The sequence below is a fragment of the Macaca mulatta genome, chromosome 10 (genome assembly GCF_049350105.2).
Source record: "Macaca mulatta isolate MMU2019108-1 chromosome 10, T2T-MMU8v2.0, whole genome shotgun sequence".
NCBI classification, from domain to species: Eukaryota; Metazoa; Chordata; class Mammalia; order Primates; family Cercopithecidae; genus Macaca; species Macaca mulatta.
Window position 1 is genome coordinate 81,665,759 of NC_133415.1, and position 23,579 is coordinate 81,689,337.

The 23,579-nt window shown below is 42.7% G+C and overlaps 1 protein-coding gene across 1 annotated transcript in view; it reads right to left on the bottom strand.

Annotated features, from left to right (window-relative positions):
- The window catches only part of TGM6 (transglutaminase 6), a 56,454-nt gene that overhangs the window by 11,509 nt on the left and 21,366 nt on the right, over positions 1 to 23,579 (bottom strand). The window contains exons 8-10 of the mRNA XM_015149406.3: positions 21,744 to 21,847; positions 21,420 to 21,662; positions 5,276 to 5,617 (exon numbers count right to left, since the gene is read on the bottom strand). Coding sequence (XP_015004892.3) covers positions 5,276 to 5,617; positions 21,420 to 21,662; positions 21,744 to 21,847 — 689 coding nt within the window. The remainder of the gene's footprint in view (positions 1 to 5,275; positions 5,618 to 21,419; positions 21,663 to 21,743; positions 21,848 to 23,579) is intronic.

Genomic DNA, 23,579 nt, shown 5'->3' on the forward strand with positions numbered 1-23,579 from the left:
CTGTGCCTGGCCCCAACTGTTAGCATTTTATAGCCATAAAGTATTTTGAAATTAAGGTCTACACTTTTTTTAAAAGGAATAGTGCTATTGTACACTTTATAGACTATAGTATAATATAAACATAACTTTTATATGCTCTGGGAAACCAAAACATTATTTGACTTGCTTTATTGCAATATTCCTATTATTGTGGTGGTCTGGAACCAAACCCGCAATATCTCTGAGGTATGCCTGTGGATCAATAGAATAGAAAAGAGTTCAGAAATAGACCTGCACAAATATAGTCAGTTGATCTTTGACAAAGTAGCAAACGAAATACAATGGAGAAAAGATAGTCAACAAATGGTGCTGAAGCAACTGGATATCCACATGGGGAAAAGAAAATCTAGACAAAGGACTTACATTCTTTACAAAATTTACTAAACGGAATCATTGACCTAAATGTAAAATGCAAAACTATAGAACTCTTAAAGATAACATGGGAGAAAAATCTGGATGACCTGAGATTGGTAATAATTTTTTTTTTTTTTGAGACGGAGTCTTGCTCTATTGCCCAGGTTGGAGTGCAGTGGCATGATTTTGGCTCACTGCAACCTCCACCTCCCGGGTTCAAGCGATTCTCCTGCCTCAGCCTCCCGAGTAGCTGGGATTACAGGCACTCACCACCATGCCCAGTTAATTTTTGTATTTTTAGTAGAGATGGGGTTTCACCATGTTGGTCAGGCTGGTCTCAAACTCCTGATCTCAAGTGATTCACCTGCTTCAGCCTCCCAAAGTGCTGGGATTACAGGCGTGAGCCACCATGTCCAGCCGGTAATAATTTTTTTTGATACAGTACCAAAGGCATGGTCCATGAAAGAAAAAATTGATAAATTGGATTTTATTAAAACCAAAAACTTTGCTCTGCAAAAACACTGTGAAGAGACTGAGAAGAGAGGACACAGACTGAGAGAAAATATTTGCAAAAGACATCAGATAAAAGACTGTTACCCAAAATACTCAAAGACCTTTCAAAAACCAGCAATGAGAAAATGAACAACCCAATTAAAACACGGGCAAAAGATCTGTACACCTCACCAAAGAAGAGATACAGATGTCAAATAAGTATATGAAAAGATGCTCAATGTCATATGTCATTAGTGAATAGTAAACTCTGATATACTATTTATTACACACCTATTACAATGTCAATAATCCAAAACACACAATGCCATCTACTGCATAGAATAGGGAACAACAGGAATTCTCATATATCCCTGGTGGGAATTCAAAAGGATACAGCCACTTGGGAAGACAGTTTGTCAGTTTCTTACCAAACTAAACATATTCTTACCATAAGATCCAGCAAGTGTGCTCCTTGGTATTTATTTAAAGAATTAAAAATTCGGGCCTGGTGCGGTGGCTCATGCCTGTCATCCCAGCACTTTGGGAGGCTGAGGCAAGTGGATCATGAGGTCAGGAGATCAAGACCATCCTGGCCAACATGCCGAAACCTTGTCTCTACTAAAAATACAAAAATTAGCTAGGTGTGGTAGTGTGTGCCCGTAGTCCCAGCTACTTGAGAGGCTGAGGCAGGAGAATGGCTTGAACCCGGGAGGTGGAGATTGCAGTGACCAAGATCTCGCCACTGCACTCTAGCCTGGTGACAGAGTGAGACTCTGTCTCAAAAAAAAAAAAAAAAAAAAAAGAATTAAAAACTCAAGCCCACACAAAAACCTGCATAAGGATGTTTACAGCAGCTTTATTCATAATTGCCCAAACTAGGAATCAACCAAGATGTCCTTAAGTAGGTGAATGGATAAACTGTGTACATCCATATAATGGAATACTATTTTGCAATAAGAAGAAATGACCTATCAAGACACAAAAACCATAAGGGATCCTTAAATACATATTGCTAAGTGAAAGAAGCCTGTCTGAAAAAGCTTAATTATACTGTATGATTTCAACTAGACGACATTATGGAACAGGCAAAAGTGTGGAGACACTGAAAAAATCAGTGGTTACTGGGGCTTCAGGCAAGGGAAGGAGGGATGAATAGGTGGAACATGGGGATATTGGAGAGGGGGTGAAACTATTCTGTATGATAGTGGAATATTAGATACATGCCATTATACATTTGTCAAAAGCCACAGAATGCACAACACAGAGTGAACCCTAATGTAAACTATGAATTGTAGTTAATAATACTGTGTCAACATTGGCTTATTAATTGTAACAAATGTACCACACTAAAGCAAGATGTTAATAACAGGAGGAGAGGTGTGGTGGTGGGCAGGGATATGGGAACTCTCTGTACTTCCCACTGAAAGTTTTCTGAAAACCTAAAACTACTTAAAAACCCAATAATTTAAAAAATTATAGGTTTTAGTAGTCTATCATTTGGCCAAAGAGTTTCACTTTTCTTTTTAGACGGAGTCTTGCTCTGTCGCCCAGGCTGGAGTGCAGTGGTGAGATCTCGGCTCACTGCAAGCTCCTCCTCCCGGGTTCACGCCATTCTCCTGCCTCAGCCTCCCGAGTAGCTGGGACTACAGGCACCCGCCGCCACACCCGGCTAATTTTTTTGTAGTTTTAGTAGAGACAGGGTTTCACTGTGTTAGCCAGGATGGTCTTGATCTCCCAATCTTGTGATCCGCCCACCTCGGCCTCCCAAAATGCTGGGATTACAGGCATGAGCCACCATGCCCCGCCCAAGAATTTCACTTTTGTGATATAGTCTAATAAAAGTCCAAAATCCAGAGGAAAAAAAATGATTTCTTTTTGCATCAAAATGTTTACTTGCTTGCCTGACACTCTGTAGATAAATTAAACAAAAGTTTAGTTTTATTTTTAATAGCAATAAGCTGATAACTACCTAAAAGAAGAGAAAAGATAGGTCACCATGTATTTATTTAAAGATCTATTAAATTTTATTTAAACATCCATTAAAATGGTGTTTGTGAGGAGCTCATAAAAATATTTAAAATACAATGTAATATGAAAAGAGCAGGGCATTAATGACTATTTGCAATCTTTAACTAGAACTGTTTTTCAAAAAGCAAACAGGCATTAAAAATTTGGAAGTAAAATACATTAACAGTTTGTAGGTGGGTGGCAGAATCATAGGTGATTTTTCTCTTTTGCTTTCCAAATTTTTATGAATATGTATTACTTTTAATATGAAAAAAATTGCTAAAAGCCAGAGGGAAGTGTATGTTAATTAAAATTTTATGATGAAGTGTTATTTTGTGATTTAGACTTTGTGAAAAATAAATGACAAAAAAAGCTAAAGAAGTGTGACACCTCCTTCATACATTTTCACACCCTGTGAAAATCCACAAGCTTCACTTACCAGAAACTGGCCCAGAGCAACAACTTCTTTGTTTAATTGAATCCTTAGAGTTCAGAAAGTATGTGAAAGGAGAGGGAGGCAAAGGAGAGAGAGAGAGACAGAGATAGACTGAGAGACAGAGAGAGAGGAGAGAGAGAGAGACAGAGATAGACTGAGAGACAGAGAGAGAGGAGAGAGAGAGAGACAGAGATAGACTGAGAGACAGAGAGAGAGGAGAGAGAGAGAGACAGAGATAGACTGAGAGACAGAGAGAGAGGAGAGAGAGAGATACAGAGATAGACTGAGAGACAGAGAGAGAGGAGAGAGAGAGAGACAGACAGGCAAAAAAGCCAAAAGGACAGAGACAGAGAGAGAGACAGGGAAGGAGAGACAGATGGAGAGGGAGACACAGGCAAAAAGATAGACAGACTAGGAAAAAAGTGCAAGAATAATCAAAGAGGACTCATTTAATAAATCATCCATGAAGTGCTATGTGTTCAAGGATCACGAAAAAAATCCTTTAACCTCAGCCTCCTGGGTTCAAGTGAGTCTCCTGCCTCAGCCTCCTGAGTAGCTGGGACTGCAGGCGTGTGCCACCACGCCCGGCTAATTTTTTGTATTTTTAGTAGAGACGAGGTTTCACTGTGTTAGCCAGGATGGTTTCGATTTCCTGACCTCGTGATCCACCCGCCTTGGCCTCCCAAAGTGCTGGGATTACAGGCGTGAGCCACCGCGCCTGACTTCGATATATTTTTTAAGAAGCAGTTGGAATAAGGTCAGTTAAAAAAATACAAAAACCTTTAAAAAGACTGAAGCCATTCTCTTCTGCTATGAAATACTAAGGATAAATTTTAGGCAAATGTACCATTAGGCGTGTTGAGCATATTTGGTGTGGGCTCTGACCATTCCATAACCTGCAGTCAAGCAATTGCATCAGCTGAGTAAATGTGCACTGTGGTCAACATCCCTGGCCTTGAACCCTGGCTTTGCCCCTTGCTGGCCTTGGTCAGGAGTGTGTCTGTCATGCCAGACTGCCTGGATTTGGGTCCTGCAACTATGCACACTGACTGTGTGACTCTGAACTCGTGATTCCACCTTTCTTGGTGTGAGTCTTCTCCTTTCAAAGATGGAGCTAGCACTAGTACCACGCACAAGGTGGCTGGAGGGATTATGCTGTCGCATGCAGAATTCTTGGGACAGGGCTTGGCACATGTAAGCACTTAATAAACATCTGTGGCCTGGCTCAAGCCTGTCATCCCAGTACTTTGGGAGGCCAAGGCGGGCAGATCACTTGAGTCCAGCCTGGGCAACATCGCGAAACCCCTTCTCTACTAAAAATACAAAAATTATCTGGGTGTGGTGGTGCATGCCTGAAGTCCCAGCTACTCAGGAGGCTGAGGCAAGAGAATCCCTTGAATCTGGGAGGTGGAGGTTGCAGTGAGCTAAGATCACACCACTTCACTCCAACCTGGGTGAGAGAGCAACACTCTGTCTCAAAAAAAATCGAAAACCAAAACAAAGAAAACCATCTGTTACCAGTCCAGCCCTCTCCCACAGATCATCTGGAGCCAAATGGGCTCCAGAATTTTTTTTTTGTTTTTTGGATTTTAGAAAAGTAACGCATGGCATATTCCATACATGCTGAAATACCCCCAACCTGTATTTATTTGGTGTGTAAATATTCATTCTAATTAAAACAAATAGAAACTATAAATCACATATTCATCAGATTGCCACCAGATGCATGTGGACTTGTATTACTGTTATTATTGTTTTGCCCCTCCAAGTCTCAGTTTTCTCATCTGCAAAGTGGGGACAAGAGGCAAGGCACTGAGCACAATGCTCAGGAATGTCCCCTTCCTTCCTGGGGATGAATGCAGATCCTGGGAAATACCCCCGACCTCCACAACCCTCCTGAAAAAGGAGGTGGCTTGGCCTGATTCCACCAAGCCAGGGTACACTTACCTTCTTGTCGTCCCAGCCTCACGGCGTGGGATTCATGCAGGATCTCTGCCACCGGCTTGCGGGTGTAGAGGATGGTGGCACCGCTCAGGTTGACCCTCACCTGCTGGACCCGGGAGGTGAGGTTGGCCAAGCACAGGGCCAGTCTCAGGTCGTGGCCCAGCATGGGAGGCTCTAGCAGCTTGAACTTGCCAGTGATGCTGGGCTTGGTGGTGGGCTCTAGGAGGTCATCATGCCAGAGACAGCGCCCCCCAGCCCTGCGGATCCAGGTTCTCCTTCCAGAGGCTTTCCCGCTGAACAACCTCTTCACCGCCTTGCTGTACACCTGCCTCTCTTTCCGGGACCCTGCAGGGCATTACACAACATCAGCAGCAGGCACCCCCTTGCTCCTTTAATTTACCACGGCTTGTGGAAGTCAAACTGGCAGTTCAAGAGCCATATGCACAGCGGTGCCACATGCCTTGTGTTGGATTCTCTATGTAAATAAAATTTTAAATCCGTTGCCAACAACTTCAGGTCAGGAAATTTCACATAAAAATGCAAATTTCCAGCTTCTCTGACAGCTGGGTCAAAAGCCTCATATAGTAATGATAGCTAGCACTTTTGCAGATTTGCTATGTGTACTATAGCACTTGGTGCTGTGTTTTTTTTTCTCTAGGAGGTACTACAGAGGTATTATTATCACCTACATTTAACAGACGAGGAAGCCAAGACACAGAGAAAGAAGTAAAGTAACTCCTCAATCACACAGTTTATGTGTTAAGTGAGGGAGCTGGGACTTGAACCAGGCAGTAAAGCTCCAAATTCCATTTATGCTCCCTTACCACTCTCTACATGGCAATAATGGTCTTGAGGCAGGAGGCGGGACTTGACTCCGGAGTTGGGGCTCAAACTCAGGACTAGATTAAAGATGAATGGAAACAGGGAGGAGGCAAAAGCACTTCTCTATAAGACACACCCACCAGTGCTATGGCAACACCCAGAACTTACTACCCCTTTTCAAGGCAATCACCTGGAAGTTACCACCCTTTTCCTAAAAGTTTCTGCATAATCTGCCCCTTAATTTGCACATAATTAAAACTGAGTATAAATATGACTACAAAACTGTAGGGTATAACAACTTCATTCTTTTGCATGTGGATATACAGCGGTTCCAACACCATTTGCTGAAAAGACTATTTTTATTCTTTCTCCATTGAATTGTCTTGACACTCTTGTAGAAATCAATTGAACATAATTATAAGGGCTCATTTTTGGACTCTCAGTTCAATTGCTTTGATTTGTATGTCCATTCTCATGCCAATACCACACCGTCTGAGTTTCTGTATATTTGTAGTACTTTTTGTCTGTCTGTTTTTGAGACAGGATCTCACTCTGTCACCCAGAGCTGCTATGCTGGGCATACTGCCTATGTGGTAGCCCTGGCCCACAAGGAGCATCACCTTCGCTGTTGCTGCACACTGCTTCTTTAAGAAAAGTTGCTAACACCACTGGCGCATCCTTGAATTCTTTCCTGGGTGATGCCAGGAACCCTCCTGGGCTAAGCCTGCATGCCCTAAAAGCCTGCATGCCCTAAATCAGTGTAGAGTTGAGCAATAGCAGCGCCCCCTAGAGGGAATGTACTCTCTGGTTGTCCATGATCTTCACCCCGTAATTCTCACTCACGGGGTTCTATCTGTGGGGCTCCTGTAGACATGTGAGTTTAGGGCCCCCGATACACCACTTTCCCCGCTGCTAGCACAGACCTCTCTTTTGAGCTCCAGAACAATACGAAGAACTGGACAGCACCCCCCAGGTGTCCCACAGGTGCCTCAAATCCAACCAAACCCACCAACTGCCCAGCATCATTCCTCATCCCAGCCAATGGTGCAGCCATGAGCCCAGGTGTACAAGCCAGAAGCCTGGGGGTGTTCTTGACTCTTCTCTCACCTTCATCACTCACAACAGAGCCCTCATCAGGTCCTGCTGAACATCCTCCTTAGGCTCTGGAATTTGTCCTCTTCTCTCATCTCTCTTCCCCCATCAGACCACCCTACAAACAACCTCACCATGAGGTCAGCGTGTGAATTTTATCACTGTTTTCATTACTCTGTCCCTGCAAGCTTCAGTTTTCCTCTCTGTAAAGTGGGGACAAGAGGCCCACAGGCAAGGCACTGAGCACGACAATCAAGAACGTCCGCTCCCTTCCTGGGAATGTAGGATCCATCCCGTTCCAGTTCTGTTTCCACTCTGATGATTCCAAAATCCAATTCTGGTGGTTCCCCTTCCCTACCTGAAACCTGCGGCATGTGGTCTTCACACCACTCTCCCCAAAAGGTACCCTGATACTGTGTGACCCTGGTCAGATCACTTGGTGATTGCTTGGTGTTGCTGTGGACACCAGGGTTCTTTAACACTCCATGTTTCATTATTTAAATGTATGTGAACTCTGCTACTGCATAATGTATTTTTTACTATGAAAATGTTTCATTTCCCTGCCAAAGAATTTAATGCCACCTTCTCATGGAGGCCTTCTCTGACCACCTGACTTTTTAAAACAACTTTATTGAGATACAATTCCATAACATACAATTCACCCATTTTAAGAGTGCAATTCAATGTTTCTTAGTATGTTCACAGAACTGTGCACCCATCACCACAATCTTTTTTTTTTTTTTTTTTTTTTTTTGAGACGGAGTCTCGCTGTGTCTCCCAGGCTGGAGTGCAGTGGCGTGATCTCGGCTCACTGCAAGCTCCGCCTCCCGGGTTCACGCCATTCTCCCGCCTCAGCCTCCCAAGTAGCTGAGACTACAGGCGCCCGCCACCACGCCCGGCTAGTTTTTTGTATTTTTAGTAGAGACGGGGTTTCACCATGTTAGCCAGGATAGTCTCGATCTCCTGACCTCGTGATCCACCCGCCTCGGCCTCCCAAAGTGCTGGGATTACAGGCTTGAGCCACCGCGCCCGGCCACCATCACCACAATCTAATTTTTGAACGTTTTGGTCACTTCCCCTAAAAAAATTCTGTAACCATCAGGAGTCACTTCCCATTCCTCCCCACCCCAACTCCAGCCCTAGGCAACCACTAATTTAATTCATAATTTGCCTCTTCTGGACATTTCATATAAAGGGAATCATACAACATGTGGTCTTTTGTGAAATTTTTTCCACTTAACATAATGTTTTCAAGGTTCGTTCATGTTGTAGCATATATCAGTAATGAATTCTTTTTCATTTCTGACTAGGATTCCATCAGATGGATATACATTTTATTTATCATTGATGGGTACTTGGGCTGTTTCTACTTTTTATCTATTTTAAATAATGTTTCTATAAATATTCATGTAAAGTTTTTGTGTGGGTGTTTGTTTTCATTTCTCTTGGACATGTAGCTGGGAGTGCAATTGCCAGGTCACAGTAACACCACGTTTAACATTTTGAGAAACTGTCAAAGTGTTTCCCAAAGTGGCTGTGCAATTGTAAATTCCCACCAGCAATGTATGAGTGTTTCAATTTCTCCACATCTTCACCAACACTAATTGTCTGTCTTTTTGATGACAGTAGATCTAGTGGATGTGAAGTGGCATCTCATTGTGGTTTTGACATGCATGTTCCTAATGACTTAATGATGTTGAGCATCTTTTTCTGTGCTTATTGGCCATTTATATATGGTCCTTGGGGAGATGTTCATTCACTTCCTTTGCCATTTTAAAATTGGATTATTTATTTATTTATTTTGTAGAGATAGAATCTTGCTATGTTGCCCAGCTGGTCTTGAACTCCTAACCTCAAGTGCTCCTCCTGCCTTGGCCTCTCAAGGTAATAGGATGGGCCAAGCATGGTGACTCATGCCTGTAATCCTAGCACCTTGAGAGGCCAAGGTGGGAGAAGCACTTGGCCTTTCCAGTGCTCTTAAATTATTTTTTAAATGGTTGAGTTTTAAGAGTTACATATATATATATATATATATATATTTTTTTTTTTTTTTTCCTAGATAAGAGTACTTTATCCATTCAATACATGATTTGCAAATATTCTCTCCTATTCCATGGGCTATCTTTCCACTTTCCTGATGGTACTGTTTGCAGGACAAGTTTCTAACTTTGATAAAGTCCAATTTTCTCCCTTGTTACTTGTGCTTTTGGTGTTGTATGTGAAAAGGCTTGGTCTAATCCAAGATTATGAAGATTTACTCCTATGTTTTCTTCCAAAAATTTTATAGTTTTAGCTCTAACATATAAGTCTATAAAGCATTTTGAGGAATTTTTGTGTATCGCATGAGATAGGAGGCCAACTTCATTCTTTTTCTTTTCCTTTTTAAAATTTTTCATGTGACCAGTGGGGTATAACAACTTCATTCTTTTGCATGTGGATATGCAGTGGTCCCAACACCATTTGCTGAAAAGACTATTCTTATTCTTTCTCCATTGAATTGTCTTGACACTCTTGTAGAATCAATTGAACATAATTTTTAGGGCTTATTTTTGGACTCTCAGTTCAATTTCTTTGATCTATATGTCCATTCTCATGCCAGTATCACACTGTCTGGGTAACTGTATATTTGTTGTAATTTTTGTTTGTCTGTTTATTTTTGAGACAGAATCTCACTCTGTCACCCAGGCTGGAGTACAGTGGTACAATCATGGCTCATTGCAACCGCAACCTCCCAGGCTCAAGCGATCCTCCCACCTCAGCCTCCTGAGTAGCTGGTAGCCATGCCACCACACTCTGCTAATTTTTAAAATTTTTTGTAGAGATGAGGTCTTCCATGTTGCCCAGCTGGCCTGAAAGGAGATTTCCTGACCTGGAGGGAGTCTCCTGACTTAGCGTCCTAAAGTGCTGGAATCACAGACATAAGCCACCATGCCTGGCTGCAGTAAGTTTTGAATTTGGGAAGTATGTGCCCTCCAACTTCTTTTTCAAGACTGTTTGGGCTATTTGGGGTCCCCTTACATTTCCAAATGAATTTAATGATCAGGTTGCTAATTTTGGGAAAAAAACTCAGCTGTAACTTTGATAGGATTTTGTCGAGTCTGTAGATCAATTTTGAGAGTCTTGCAATTTTAACAATATAAACCCTTTCAATCTGAAAATGGGATGCCTTTTCATTTATTTATATCATTAATTTCTTTCAACAATGTTTTGTAGTTTTAGCATATAAGTCTTGCTCTTCTTTTGTTGAATTTATTCCTAAGTATTTTATTCTTTTTGATACTATTGTAAACAGATTTATTTTCTTAATTTCATTTTTGGATTATTCATTGCTAGTATCTAGAAATATGATTAATTTTTGTATATTGATCTTGTGTTCTGCAAACTTGCTGAACTTGTTTATCATTTCTAATAGCTTTTTAATGGATTCCTTAGGATTTTATATATACAAGATTATGTTGTGTGCAAATAGAAATAGTTTTATATCTTTCTAATTTGGAAATGTCTCTATTTCCATTTCTTCTTTCTCTCCCTCTCTCCCTCCCTCTCTTCTTTTCTCTTCTTTCTTTTTATTTTAAAAATTGTGATAAAATACACATAACATAAAATTTACCATCTTAACCATTTTTAACTGTACACTTCAGTGTCATTAAGTACATTCTTATTGTTGTGTAACCATCACTGCCATCTATCCAGAGCTCTTTTCATCTTGATTGAAATTCTGTACCTATTAAACAATAATGCCCATTCTCCCCAGATCTTAGCTCCTGGCAACCACCATTCTATTTTCTGTCTCTATGAGTCTGGCTACTCTAGGTACTTCATAGATATAAGCAGCATCATAGAATATTTGTTCTTTTATGTCTGGCTTATTTCACTTAGCATAATGTCCTCAAGTTTCATCTGTGTTCCAGCATTTGTTGGTATTTTCTTTCTTTTTAAGGCTAAATAATATTCCATTGTATGTATATACCACATTTTGTTTGTTCATTCATTCAATGATGGACATTTGGGTTGCTTTCACCTTTTGGCCATTTTGATGAGATCGGGCACATTCAGGGTGGTATGGCCGTAGATGTTTTGGCTACTTTGAATAATGCTGCTCTGAACATGGGTGTACAAATATCTCTTCAAGGTCCTGCTTTCAATTGTTTTGGGTATATACCCAGAAGTTGAATTGCTGTATTGTATGATAATTCTATTTTTGATATTTTGAGAAATAGCCATATTATTTTCCACAGTGGCAGCACCATTTTACATTCTCAACTCCCACCAATTCCACTCTCTCCACATTCCTTCCAACAATTTTTTTATTTGATAGTAGCCATCTTAGTAGGTATGAGGTGGTACCTCATTGCGGATTTAATTTGCATTTCCCTAAAGATCAGTGATTTTGAACATCTTTTTATGTGTTTATTGGACATTTGTATATCTTCTCTGGAGCATGGCTACTCAAGCCCTTTGCCTATTTTTTTTTTTTTTTTTTTTTTGAGACGGAGTCTCGCTCTGTCGCCCAGCCCAGGCTGGAGTGCAGTGGCGCGATCTCGGCTCACTGCAAGCTCCGCCTCCCGGGTTCACGCCATTCTCCTGCCTCAGCCTCCCGAGTAGCTGGGACTACAGGCGCCCACAACCGCGCCCGGCTAATTTTTTGTATTTTTAGTAGAGACGGGGTTTCACCGTGGTCTTGATCTCCTGACCTTGTGATCCGCCCGCCTCGGCCTCCCAAAGTGCTGGGATTACAGGCGTGAGCCACCGCGCCCGCCCGGCCCCCTTTGCCTATTTTTTAATTAAGTTATTTGGTTTTTGTTGTTGAGTTACAGGAGTTTTTAATATATTCTGGATAGTAGTCCCCTATCAGAAATATGATTTGCAAATATTTCCTCTCATTCTCTGAATTGCCTTTTCATTCTCTTGAATGTATCCTTTGATGAACTGACATTTTAAATTTTGATGTAGTCCAATTTATATATTTTTTGTTGTTGCCTATGCTTTTGGCAACATATTCAAGACATCAGTGCCAAATCCAACATCATGAAATTTTTCTCCTATGTTTTTTTCTAAGAGTTTTATAATTTCAGCTCTCACGTTTAGACCTTTGATCCATTTTCAGTTAATTTTTCTATATAATGCAAGAGTCTAACTTCAGTCTTTTGTACATAGATATCCAGTTTTCCCAACACAGTTTTTAAAAAGATATCTATTTCTTTTTCTTGCTTAATTTCCTTGGTTAGCACTTCCATCAAAATGATGAATCAATGTGGCAAAAAAGGATATCTTGGTCTTGCCCTTGATTTTGGGGTGCAAGTGTTCAACCTTTCACTATTAAATATCATTTTAGCTGTGGCTTTTTTATGGGTGACTACTTCTATTCTTAATTTGCTGAGTGTTTTTTCTTTTTAATCATAAAGGGGTATGAGAATTTGTCAAATGATTTTTCTGCATCTATTGAGATGATCATGTGGTTTTGTCCTTATTTCTATTGATACAGTGTATTATATTAGCTGATTTTCAATGTTAAACCCATCTTGCATTCCCGGGATAAATCCCACTTACTCATAGCATATAATCTTTTTTATATGTTGCTGAATTCAGTTTATCAGTCAACTGAATTCATTTCATATTCATGAATTTTTGCTCTCATTATTGATTTTTGCTTTCACATTCATAAGGGAGATAGATATATAGTCTTCTTCTGACGTTGTCATCTGGTTTTGGTATCAGGATAATACTGACTTCATAGAATGAGTTGAGAGGTATTCCCTCATTTTCTAATTTTTGGAATAATTCATGAATAATTGATACTAGTTTTTTTAATATTTGGTAGAATTCACCAGTGACTGATTATTTCTGGGCCTGATTATTTCTTTGTGGGAAGTTTTCATATTAGTAGTTCAGTATGAACTGTTACTAGTTCTTTACTTGTTGTGAATCTATTCAGATTTTCTATTTCTTTTTGAGATAGTTTTGGTAAGTTGTGTCTTTCTAGAAATTTACCCATTTAATCTAAAGTTATCTAATATATTGTCATACAGTTGCTCATAGTATTCCCTAATAAACTGTCATTAATTATAGCAATTCTGACTCCAAATGTGTGTGGGGTTTTCATACTAACCAATTCTCCAACTCTCTGGACACCAACTGGGTCTCCTTCCATTCCATTCCATTCCATTCCATTCCATTCCATTCCATTCCATTCCATTCCATTCCATTCACTAACTACCTGGAGTTAGCATCAGACTCCACAGGTTTAAAGGCTCAGTCCCACAAGACTGAGACTTCAGACTCCAGTCACAAGTATTGGTTACCCAGGGTTACTCACACTTCTGTCTAACTTTGCTACAGATTTGGGGTTATCACAACTGCCCACAGCCTTAGGTTTGATAATTTGTTAGCGTGGTTCACAGAACTCAGAAAAACAGTTCAGAGTTTCATTACACAGGCATGACTGATTAAATCATAGGCCTTTGGTGATTAACTCAATCTTCAGCCTCTCTCCCCTCCCTGGAGGTCAGAGGTGGGGTTTAAAGTCCCGAATCCCTAATCATGTCTTGATTTTTCAGGCAACCAGCCCCATGCTGAAAGTGATCTAGGTGCACATAGTCATCTACTAACATACTACAGCTGATGCTCTTCTCATTCTGAAGACTCCAAGGGTTTTAGGAGCTGTGGGTCAGGAACTGGGGATGATAACCAAATACTTTTCTTTAAAAACCACACTCTTTATAATTCTTTTCGTTTTTGTAGAGTTGGTAGTGATGTCCTCTCTAATTTTAGTAATTTGATTCTTCTCTTAGTCTAGCTAAAGGTTTATCAATTTTGTCAATCTTTTCAAAGAATCAACTGGTTTTGTTGATTTTCTTTAATGATTTTTCTGCTCTTTATTTCATTTACATTTATTTCCACTTTAATCTTTCTTGTTTTCTCTTTCTGCTTTTTTAGGGGTTTACTTTGCTCTTCTTTTTCTAGGGTTTTTTGTTTGTTTGTTTGTTTTTTGTTTTTTTTTTTAGACAGAGTTGTTTTTTTTTGTGGCCCAGGCTGGAGTGCAGGGGCCTGATCTAGGCTCACTGCAACCTCCGCCTCCCAGGTTCAAGTGATTCTCCTGCCTCAGCCTCCCGAGTAGCTGGGATTACAGGTGCATGCCCCCATACCCAAATAATTTTTGCATTTTTAGTAGAGACAGGGTTTCCTAATGTTGGCCAGGCTAGTCTCGAACTCCTGACCTCCGGTAATCTGCCCACCTCAGTCTCCCAAAGTGCTGGGATTATAGGTGTGAGCCACTGCACCCAGCCATTTTTGTAGGTTCTTAAGGTAGAAGATTAGGCTATTGGTTTGAAATCTTTCTTCTTTAATATAGGTTTTTATGGCTATAAATTTCCCTCTGTGTACTGCTTTAGCTGCATCTTATAAATTTTGGCACATTGTGTTTCATTTTCTTTCACTGCAAAGTATTTTCTAATTTGACTTGTGATTTTTCCTTTGGCTCATTGGATATTTAGATGCATGTGTTGTTTAATTTTCACATATTATAAATGTATCAAATTATTTTCTGATACTGATTTCTAATTGAATTCTATTGCAATAAGATTATACACTTTGTATGATTTCAATCTTCTTGAGTTTATGAAGGCTTATTTTATGGCTGAACATATGGTCAATTCTAGATAATGCTACCCTTGTACTTTCCAAGAATGTGTATATGTTGCTGCTATAATGTGGAATCTTCTATAGGTGTCTGTTAGTGTCCACCTGATTTTAAATGACAAATGCTCGCTTCCTCTCAACCAGTCCCTAAACTCTTTCCCTTCTTTATTTCCCCCCAGAATACTTATCACTAACTGAAATACTAGTCGTTTTACTTATTTGTTTACTTTTACCTGCCCCACTAGAATGTCAGCTTCTTTAAGATAAAGATCATATGCATTTTGCTCACTGGTTGGCTGGCGCCCGGTAAGTGCTCAATAAACACATGCTAATAGAAAACAATGTGAAAATGTGGCTTACATGTCCTGTAGCTTCACATAAACCAGTCCTATAATCAACAAAGCAAGGCCCTTCTTGATACAACTCAAACTCCTTATGACATTAAAAGCCCTTCATATGTTGTTGGCCCCAATTCATTCATTCCATGGATCTGTACTGAGCACTTACTATGCAGTTGATGCTGCTGTAGGGGTTGGGGATAAAGCAGTGAACAAAACAGTCAGGCTCCCCGCCATCCTAGAACTCTCAGTCTAGGAGAGTTCTAGGTAGACAATAAAGATTCAAGCAAACATCAGGTTGTGATATGTGCTTAGAAGGAAGTCAATAGGGTGCTGAGACCCCTGGCCAGGCAAAAGTTTGGGGTGAAGTCAGCAGGTCCTTCCCAGGCAAAGAAAGCGTCTTGTGCCAAGTCCTTTAGGTATAAAAGAGCTGCTAATGACCTTTCCCTCTTACTGTTACCTGAACAAGCACTGTCCTCCCTGCTGCTGTAACCTGATCATTCTGTACCTCGGCAGCCTGACCTCATCACACTGCATTGGGGTTATCTGCTTTCCTGTGCTTCCTGTCCACCCTCCCACCTGGTATTTGGGGGTGCCCACTAAATGCAAGAAGGGAGGGAGAGAGAAAGGCACAGTAGAAAGGCAGAGAGCAGAATGGCTGGGAGACAGAGAGTGTGGAAGGAGAGTGTCCTGGGCTGGTCACAGGGTCTCTGCATCAACCTCTCAGCAGCTGTAGCCCCACAGCCACTGCACTCACTATTTCCTGTCGGCTTGGCCATCCAGGCCCTGGGCAGCAGGTGCTTGGTCTTCCCACACAGGCTGCAGTGGGTTGAACAATGTCCTCCTCAACAATATGCCCAAGTCCTAACTCCTGGTATGTGTGAATATAATCTATGAATAGGATTTTTGAAGATATAATTCAAGATCTTGGGATAAGATCATCCTGGATTTAGGGTAGGTTCTAAATCCAATGACTTTTGTCCTTGTAAGAGAAAGGAGATAGGAATTTGAAACACATAGGAGGAAAGAAGGCCATGAGAAGGTGGAGGCAGAGATAGGAGTGATGTGACTACAGGCCAAGGAATGCCTGAGCCACCAGAAGTTAGAAGAGTCAAGGAAAGAATCTCTCCTAGAGCCTCTGGATGGAGCATGGCCCAGCCGGCACCTTGATTTTGGACTTCTGGCCTCCAGACTGTGACATAATAAATTTCTGATGTTTTAAGCCACCCAAGTTTGTGGTAATTTATTATGGCAGGCCCAGGAAACTAATACACAGGACCAGAAGCTGATGGCTGGACAGGTGCACCAGCTTTGCTTCCCTGTTGGCTGCTGGTACCAGTCTTACCAACTAAGATCTTGGCTTTGTATTTTCTTTGCTTAGAAGGTTCATTCTCTGTTTGCTTAGTCTCCAGGCTATCTTAGGAGTATGGGCAAAGCACATTGTACCCAGGGGCTCTGAATCTTTGTGCTCTAGCATGTGTCCTGGTTCCACAGACAGAGCAAGGGCTCATGACTCAGAGAGGCATAAGCCCCTGTCATTTCATCTGTAGAATACTGCTCATGCAAGTCAAGGATGTCTTGGCTTCCATGAGCAGTATTGCCCAGCATGAGTCTGGAATCTGGCTGGACCCTGTCTTCCTGGAATGCCTTCTCAACCTTTCATCTCCTGGCTGAATCTTACTCCCTTCAGCATTCCCTCCCATACGCTGCTTTTCCTGATACCTTCTGCCCTGGCCGAGTTAGAGACTCTTCCTCTCTGCTCGTTTAGCCTCTGGACACCCCAGTACAGTGGCAGTCACTCTGAATTGTTCCGTGTTGTCAGCTCACCATGTGGTGTGCTCTCTGGGGACCTCTCTTTGTCCCCTTGCCTCTGAATCATGCCTGGCACTCAGGAGGCTCTCTACTTTGAGAGCACATGAAAAAAGCCTAGCATGGTGTATGGCATACCGAGGCCACTCAGCGAAGAGGGGCAGTCTGGCATAGCGGGGAGGGCAGAGGCCCTGAGATTAGACTGCCTCATTAGAACTCCAGCTCCTCTGGGCTTTGAAAACTTGGAGAAGTTACTTAATCTCCCTGTGCCTCAGTTTGATTATCCATAAAATGACTTTTTTATTTTTTGAGATGGAGTCTCGCTCTGTAGGCTGGGGTGTAGTGACGTAATCTTGGCTCACTGCAACCTCCGCCTCCTGAGATCAAGCAATTCTCTTGCTTCAGCCTCCTGAGCAGCTGGGACTACAGGCAACCACCACCGCGCCCTGCTAATTTTTGTATTTTTAATAGAGATGGGGTTTCGCCATGTTAGCTAGGCTAGTCTTGAACTCCTGACCTCAGGTGATCTGCCCACTGTGACCTCCCAAAGTGCTGGGATTACAGGTGTGAGCCACCATGCCTGGTTCATAAAATGATTTTAAAATAAATATTAAGGCCAGGCGTGGTGACTCAAGCCTGTAATGCCAGCACTTTGGGAAGCTGAGACGGGCAAATCACGAGGTCAGGAGATCAAGACCATCCTGGCTAACACGGTGAAATCCCGTCTCTACTAAAAAATACAAAAAAAAAAAAAAAAAACAAAAACTAGCCGGGTGAAGTGGCGGGCACCTGTAGTTCCAGCTACTCGGGAGGCTGAGGCAGAATGGCATAAACCTGGGAGGTGGAGCTTGCAGTGAGCTGAGATCCAGCCACCGTACTCCAACCTGGACAGCAGAGCGAGACTCCGTCTCAAAAAAACAATAAAAACAATAAAAAAATAAAATAAAATAAATACTAAATGAACTAATGCATGGACATTGCTTACCATTGTGCTTAGCAAGTTCTAGATACTATTATTATTATTTTTGTTAACCTAGATGTGAAATCACGTTGCCCACAGTAGGCAGTCAATAAATAGTAAACAATAGTATAATTAAACAGTGGCAGTGCCGTGCAGAGTGAGGAGCATGGGCTCTGGATTCTGCAGGGGAGTTCTCCCTTACTAGCTATGTTCTCTGGCTGGGTCAACTTGCCTCTCTGTGCCTCTGTCTTCTCCTCTGTAAAATAAATGCTGTATCTGTGTCTCACTTAAAAGCTCATGGTAAGGGCTTCATAAACATTTGTTACATAAAATAACTACATAACTTGTGGAAATGGCCAGCCCACAGCAGGTGCTCAGTGACAGTGATTGCCATCACTGTCATCATGTAACAGGATGTTAATTTCTCCTGTGGCTTTTTTTTTTTTTGAGATGGAGTTTTGCTCTTGTTGCCCAGGCTGGAGTGCAGTGGCACAATCTTGGCTCACTGCAACCTCTGCCCCCCAGGTTCAAGTGATTCTCCTGCCGCAGCCTCCCAAGTAGCTGGGAATACAGGCACGTGCCACCATGCCTGGCTAATTTTGTATTTTTAGTAGAGATGGGGTTTCGCCATGTTGGCCAGGCTGGTCTAGAACTCCAGACCTCAGGTGATCTGCCTGCCTCGGCCTCCCAAAGTGCTGGGATTACAGGTGCGAGCCACTGCACCCAGCTGGTCATGGTTAAATCTTAGGACAAAAGACCCACAGATCTCATGTTTTTTTGTTTTGTTTGTTTGTTTTGTTTTGTTTTTTTTGAGACAGGGACTCACTGTGTTGCTCAGGCTGGAGTGCAGTGGCACAATCTTGTCTCATTGCAACCTCCGCTTCCCAGAATCAAGCGATCCTCCCACTGGAGCCTCCTGAGTAGCTGGGACTACAGGCACATGCCACCATGCCTGGCTAATTCTTTTGTATTTTTTTGTAGAGATGGGGTTTTGCCATGTTGCCCAGGCTAGACCCCACATTCTAAGTTCCAGAAGCTCCCAGCAGAAGGGACCCAGCCATCAATCTGTAGGTCTTATCAGAGAGGTGCCAGCTCAGAAGAGGCCTTACCACATACTCCCCTCATCCATAGCCCACCCCAAGACAGTAAGAAGATGGCTAAAGTGGAAGATGTCTTTGACAGTCAAGAAAGTGCCATGTTCCCGGAGATAGGAGCTAAAGTGTGAGTTGGGGGTGTGTGTAGGTGTTTAAAAGAATCAGTGTTAAGGTTTGGGGGTATCTTCAGCAAGAAATGACTGGCTGATCAAGATTGGGGGTGCCTACAGAAAGGGAAGTTGGTATTCCCCTCCCTGTGGGAGATCTGTTCATCCCGTCTTACTTACTAAGCCGTGTACTATGTGAGCAGGGAGAAGAGAACTGAAGAGAGACAGCAGGTGGGAGACAGCCAGTCAAGACTGCTCCTCCTACCCACAAGTGTCAGGTTTCAGTTCCCAGCCTTGGAGTGGGAGACAGTGGAAGTTAGGGTGGGGCACCACAGCCTTGTAAAACCTCGGCAGAACTTGGGGACAAAAGTCACCATGCATCAGAAAGAAGCCGTGTTGAAAAGGCCCAAATAGCACAAGAAATCAGCAGTGTCTACAGGAACAGCACAGGAATTAGCCTTGATGGCAGCAGGTTGTGATGGAGCCACCATCTGTCCTCAGCAAGCATAGATAGGAAACTAGGGCAGCAGTATCCGCCCACTTAGCCAGCACTGAATCCTCACCCAGTTAAGACAAAGGCATCTGCTCTCTTCTCTCCTCTTTTCCTCCCCCTTAGCCTAACAGTGCTCTCAGCATTGGTAGCACACTAGAGACCACCTGGGAGCTTTAAAAAGTCCCAATGCCAGAACCACATCCTGTAGAGACTATGATTCAATTAGTCAGGGGTGCAATCTGGACTGCTGAGGTAGATTAAAAATGGCCATAATGCCTTGCAACTTCCCACCCCTTGAATCTGGATTGGGCTCATGAATTGCTTTGACCAATAGAATGTGGCAGAAGTGACATGGTGCACATTCTGAACCAGGCCTCTAGAAACTTCACAGCTTCATCTCTCACCTTCTGGGAATGTTGCTGCTATTGGGACAATAGCAAGGGCTGGCCTGTTGGGACAAGAGAGGCCAAGTGGGAACACAGACCCAGCCATCTCAGCAGTCCCATGTGACAGACATATGTGAGATCCCAGCCAACACCACCTGGAGATGAACCATCCCAGCTGAGCACAGCCCAAATTGCTGACCCACAGAATTGACCAAATAAGTAATTATTGTTTAAGATACATAACTGAAACAGCTCCCTGGATAATTCAAATGAGCAACCAGGGTTCGGGTGCAGTGGCTCACATCTGTAATCCCAGCACTTTGGGTGGCCGAGGTGGACAGATCACCTGAGGTCAGGAGTTCAAGGGCAGCCTGCCCAACATGGTGAAACCCCATGTCTACTAAAAATACAAAAATTAGCCGGGCATGGTGGTGGGCTCCTGTAATCCCAGCTACTTGGGAGGATGAGGCAGAAAAATCGTTTGAACCCAGGAGGCGTAGGTTGCAGTGAGTTGAGATCACATCATTGCATTCCAGTGTGGGCAACAAGAGTGAGACTCCATCTCAAAGGAAAAAAAAATGTGCAACCAGAGCTGTAAAATATGATGCTAGAGAGTAGAAAAGGGAGGTGAGGAGGTGTTCAGAGCAGACTGTGTCTCCTCTTTAGCAATCTTCCAGGGTCATTGCTGTAGCTTGTGCTCAGGGGACAGGAGGAGATAGGGTCTAATTCAAGTTTGAGCTTGAAGTCGTAATTACTTGGTGACATGGCTTTAACAAGCAGAAATGGTTGAAAATATGTTAATCAGATCATAACATTGCTAAGGAAACTGTTACACAGTGGGAAAGGGAGATTTTTAAAGTGTATAGTTGGAAGCAGCTGTAAGAAAAAATACAACTGTTTTGTTTTTGTAGCCTAACAAGTAAGGGCTCTTCAATAAACCAGTGGCCATAAATTGGTATCATGGCACAGGCCCTGGCAGATGCCAAACAGGAGATGGTATTATTATTAGTCTGAATTGGGCCTGTGCCATGCATTTGTCCTAGGTGTTCAATAAATAATACCTGCTACTATCATCATTATTACTAGTAGTGATTATTATTGTATATGAACATACCTAATGCAGTGCCTGGTATATGGCAAGTGTTCAAGGAAATGTAGCTATTATTATTACATACGGGAAATCTTCTAAGGCAGAAGAAGTGCTTAGCAAACAGAGGAAGTTATTAATGTAGCCTAAATAAAGGCACTTGGCTCAGAGCACAGAGACAATGTGCATGGAAGCTGCTGTCAGCGTCATATACATGGGGCGGGGCCTGATCCCAGGCTACCTGCAGTGGGATCTCTGCAGCACATGGGCCATACTGGGGAAGGTAATAAAGGTAATAAGGGCTGCCATGTGGCCCTTACCTTCCGGATACTTGTAGAGGTCGGTGATGTCCACACGGGAGTCGCTGCCTACCGCCTTAGTGCTGATGCATCTCCCAATCTTCTTCGTGTTCGAGTATACACGCTCTCGGCTCTCATCCTCGTGCCACAGCCAGGTGATGTAGTCAGCGTTGACCTCCGCAAACACGAAGGGGCCATCGTGGGCCAGGTGCACATCACCCTCGCGGATGGCAGTGACTGAGGCTGGGCCGCACCGGAACACACCTGGGCAGGAGGGGTGGGCCTGAGCAGCATGGGTAAGGAAAAAGCAGGGATCTGGAACCTACCCCACCCAGCTGAGCGTACCTTCACTCTCCTCCTGGGGGGTGGCATCCAGAACCTGCCAGCCATTGTAAGAGGGGCCTAGGTCCTGCCGGGCAAACCAGGTCTCATTCCAGACATGGAAATTCCTGTCACAGAGAGAGGATGGGTGAAGCTGCCTAGAGTGAGGGCACAGGAAGGGAAGATCCTACTGAAAGGCAGGCCCTGGGCGCCTTACTCTGCACAAGAACTGTGGCTGCATCTTGTGAATCATTCATTCAACCACACTAATGAACACACGGCATTCATATATGTTTGTATATATGTGTATGTGTGTATATAGATGTGTATGTATATTTATCAAGAACCTGTTGTTCAAGGTACTGCAACTAAGACAGAAGATCCTTACTCTCATGCTGCTTACATTCTAACAAAGGAGACAGGCAAAGCTAAGTCAGCAGATAAAGAAATGCAAGTGACAATAAATATTATGAAGATAAAGAGGGGCTTGAGCTAGAGAACAACCCCTATAGACCTACTCTAGGTAAATGACATTGAAGATGAGACTTAAGTGAGGAAGAATAAGCTATAGGAAGAGTGAAGGAATAATATTCCAGGCAGAAGGAACAGCATGTGCAAAGGTCGTGAGTGAGACGAGAAAAAGCCTAGTGTGTTCAAGGAGCAGAAAGTATTTAAGTATCTCTGGGATATGGCCAGCAGAGAGGGCAGGTAGGGTTCTGATTATGCAAAGCTCTATAGACCCTGGTAATTCCAGCCTTATTTTTAATTCCCTGTGTTAAAGATGAGAATATGAGTAGGAAACGTGGTATCACTTGCTCAAGGTCTTGCAGAAAGAAAGGAGCAGAGAGAAACCTGATTCCTGGTTTGCCTGTCTTGGCATCTTTACAGCCGGCCTCAGAACTCCTCTTTGGCAGGCAACTGTCTTTTTTGGGGGAAAGTATCTTAATTAGCATTTGGGGATTAAAAGTGGGACCCTGATAACCTGGGTGGTGACAGAGTCCTCAACATCAAAATGAAGTGTCTGTGCTTTCTGCATGAAGAAAAGAGAAGAATGTGAGTATTTTGGGCTTCCAGGGAATGAAGAGAACCAAAAAAGAGGCGAGACCAAGGGGAGCAGAGATGGGCTGAGCTGGAGGCCAGCTTGGGAAGGGTTCCTGGCAGGCTCCCCTGGGGAACAAGGATACAAGGCTCTCTGTGTCTCTGTGTTGTGTTCTCTTCACCATCTCTCCTAATCTGTATTTTTCTATTTTTATTTATTTATTTATTTTGAAATAGAGTCTTGCTCTGTCCCCTAGGCTGGAGTGCAATGGTGCAATCTCAGCTTACTGCAACCTCTGCTTCCCAGGTTCAAGCAATTCTCACGCCTCAGCCTCCCCAGTAGCTGGGATTATAGACGTGTACTAAGAATAAAAAATACTGTACTAAGAATAAAAAATAGCCACACCCGGCTATTTTTTATTCTTAGTACAGATGGGGTTTCACTGTGTTGGCCAGGCTGGTCTCAAACTCCTGACCTCAAGTGATCTGTCAGCCTCGGCTTCCCAAAGTGTTGGGATTACAGGCATGAGCCACCGCGCCCGGCCGTCTCTTCTAATCTTTAGAAAGTTGGCTTTGAGTGGCAGACTTGCACACATGTGAACAGACATTTGAACAAGGTTATTCACCGAAGTGTTGTTTGTAAAAACAAACTTATTTTTAACTGAGGCAACTGAAATGTCCATTTCATATGGGATGGTTAGATGAACAATGGCTTTTTCATGTAACTTGAGAGGCCGACTGGGTTCATACCCTTATGCTTCCACTCACTAGCTGTGTGGCCTTGGATGGGTTACTTAACCTCTCTGTGCTTCAGTTTTATCA